The 2,854-nt window shown below is 35.4% G+C and overlaps 1 protein-coding gene across 1 annotated transcript; it reads left to right on the top strand.

Moving 5' to 3' along the window:
* Nucleotides 1–218: 218 nt before the first annotated feature.
* LOC117354854 (zinc finger MYM-type protein 1-like) lies at nucleotides 219–1,662 on the top strand. The gene is given in 3 exon segments (XM_033932822.1): nucleotides 219–666; nucleotides 669–944; nucleotides 947–1,662. Coding segments are annotated over 3 exon segments (1,440 nt in total).
* Nucleotides 1,663–2,854: the final 1,192 nt, after the last annotated feature.

The raw sequence follows: 2,854 nt of genomic DNA, 5'->3' as shown, positions 1-2,854 counted from the left end.
TCAAACACTATGTTAATCAACTCTGTCATTGTGGATTTTCCCCCCTTTCTTTGACAGTGCTGCTGAACACCACTGCAGGAACTCACAGAGTCACAGTCATTTGGATTATTGTGAAGGCAGCAACTGACGTACAGACCATATGGAGCTCAACAAAGAAAAATTAAAAAAGCAAAAGGGGAGGCGATTGAATCAATATCTGGATTATGTTGAAATATGTAATGCTTTCAGCATCGCATAAAGGTAATGAAGAAGATTCTGAAGAAGTGCAAGCTGGCACATCCGAAATACCTGTAGTAGAAACGCAAGATTCAGATGACACTGAACTGACAGAAGATAGTGAATCATCATCTATAAGCACTGATATTGAGGAAGAGAATCTAATTGATAGCAAGAGTCAACACCAACAGCATAAAAATAACAGTGGAGAAGAAAGGGATGCTAGTAAAGACCAAGAGTTTGAAGAAATAGCACATGACATTTTACTTTATTGCGATATCACTGCTTTGCCAGTACCAGTTCCAGATGACTTGAGAGTTAACCTGGTTAAGAAGGGAAGTGAACCTTTTCAGAATAAAAATGGACCTTTCTCTGCTAGTCTGCGAGAAGGAAAAAAGAGCAAAGGATTCAGTCGACACTTAACAACCTCATGGTTCTATAAATCTTTACCCGGATGGTTTATTCAAAATCAAAAAATTGCTTGTTTTGTTTTTGCTGCCGACTGTTTGCAGATAGTGAGACAACAGCTGGAACATCAGGCTTTGTAACTGGCTTTAAAAACTGGTGGAAATTAAATCCTAAAGTCCCTGAACATGAGCGATCAGAACAACATCTCTTCTGCTTAGAACAATGAAAGACCTTGGCAAGGGGACTGGAACTCCAAAAAACTATTGATAGAATTCATGAAGTGGAAATGGATAAAGAGAGAAAATACTGGAGAGACATTTTACATCCTGTTTGGATGTAATTATGGTTTTGGCTAAACAAAACCTTTCTTTCCGTGGTCACAGAGAGGATATGTTATCAACAAACAAAGGAAATTTTTTGGAGTTGATAGAATTACTATCAAATTATGACCCAATTTTGAAGGAACATTTTGTAAAAATCAAACATGCTATTCCTTCTGAAAGCAGATTGAGTTTATACTTATCTCCAAAAATTCAAAATGAATTCATTCATCTTCTGGGAAATTATGTCAAAGAAAAAATTGTGGCAGATATTAAAAAAGCAAAATACTTTGGCATTCTTTTTGATAGCACCCCTGATGTTTCACACACTGATCAAATGTGTGAAGTGATCAGATATATCTATACTGAAGATGATAAAGTTGAAATAAAGGAATCATTCTTGGGCTTCTTTCCTATTTCTGGGAATTCTGCTGATGAACTCACGGAACAGATCTTGAAACAACTGGATAGTGATGGACTGGATATAAACCTCTGTCGTGGTCAAGGCTATGACAACGCTGCAACTATGGCTGGCATTCACGGTGGTGTTCAGGCAAAAATCAAAGAAATTAATCCCAAGGCTTTATTTGTGCCTTGTGCAAATCATTCTCTGAACCTTTGTGGAGTTCACTCTTTTGGAAGTGTTTCTTCATGTGTGACTTTTCTTGGAACTTTGGAAAAAGTGTATTCATTCTTTTCAGTCTCAACTCATCGATAGGAAATGCTGTAGAATGTAGGTATAACAGTGAATAGACTTTCCCAGACAAGATGGAATGCTCATTATGAAGCAGTGCATGCCGTAAGCTGTATGTGATTTTTCTTTTCTGTGTTATTTCTTTTTCTGGTGTGAAGTTTTACATGAGGTTAATCAGACACAAAAATATTTGCAAACAGCCGGGATCAGCCTTGAACAATGTACAGTGAAACTGCAAGCTTTAAAATTGTTCCTTGAAAACATGTGCACAGAAATTGTGGAGAAGGCCATTAACTATGGAACAACAAAATGTAAGGACATGGACATTGGCATAGAAAAAAGAATCAAATTTCATAGAAGAATGCCTGGAGAAACAACAAAAGATGCTGGTCTTCCTTTGACAGAAGAAACCACAAGGGCTATGTTTGAATGTCTTGATCGTTGTCACCAAGAATTGGAGACTCGTTCTAAAGCAATGGATCAAATAATGTCAATGTTTGCTATCATTCAGCCATTCTCTCTAATTTTTGCAGAAGAAGAAAACCTTCACAATATTTTACCAAATGTAACTGAAATTTATGATGAATTTTCTGGTGAAGATATCTTACTGGAAATTTTTCGACTGCGGAGACATTTAAAAGCTGCTGGAATGAATCCCAAAGAAACAAAGACATGGACAGTTTTGCAATTTCTAGAATTTATTGTGAAATGGGATTTTTATGAATCTGTGCCAAATTTATCCTTATGTTTAAGACTTTTCCTAACTATTTGTATATCTGCTGCTTCATGTGAAAGAAACTTTTCAAAATTAAAATTAATAAAAAGTGTTCTTCGATCAACTATGAGCAATGATAGATTGACAAATCTAGCTATACTGTCCACTGAATATGAAAATGCAAGGAAGATCAATTTTGATGAAATCATTGACAAATTTGCTGAAGCTAAGACTCAAAAACAGAAACTGTAATATTCATTACTGTGAAAGACCAATATGAACGTATGGGTTTTCCCTGTATTTTTCAAAAAATACATGGATTAAAAAGTATTAATCCTATTACTTTTTCCCTTTTATTTGTACAAATCAAAACCAGAATCCATAGAAAATCTGACAAATGGTTCGACAATGAACTACTCCTACTAAAAAGACAATGCAAACAACTAGAAAGAAAATAGAAGAAAAACAGTCAAGATTCCACAACCATGATAAAACAACTAC

Source organism: Geotrypetes seraphini, chromosome 2, assembly GCF_902459505.1.
Source record: "Geotrypetes seraphini chromosome 2, aGeoSer1.1, whole genome shotgun sequence".
NCBI classification, from domain to species: Eukaryota; Metazoa; Chordata; class Amphibia; order Gymnophiona; family Dermophiidae; genus Geotrypetes; species Geotrypetes seraphini.
Note: the sequence above shows the minus strand (reverse complement) of the source record. Positions and strands in the feature narration are given on the sequence as shown.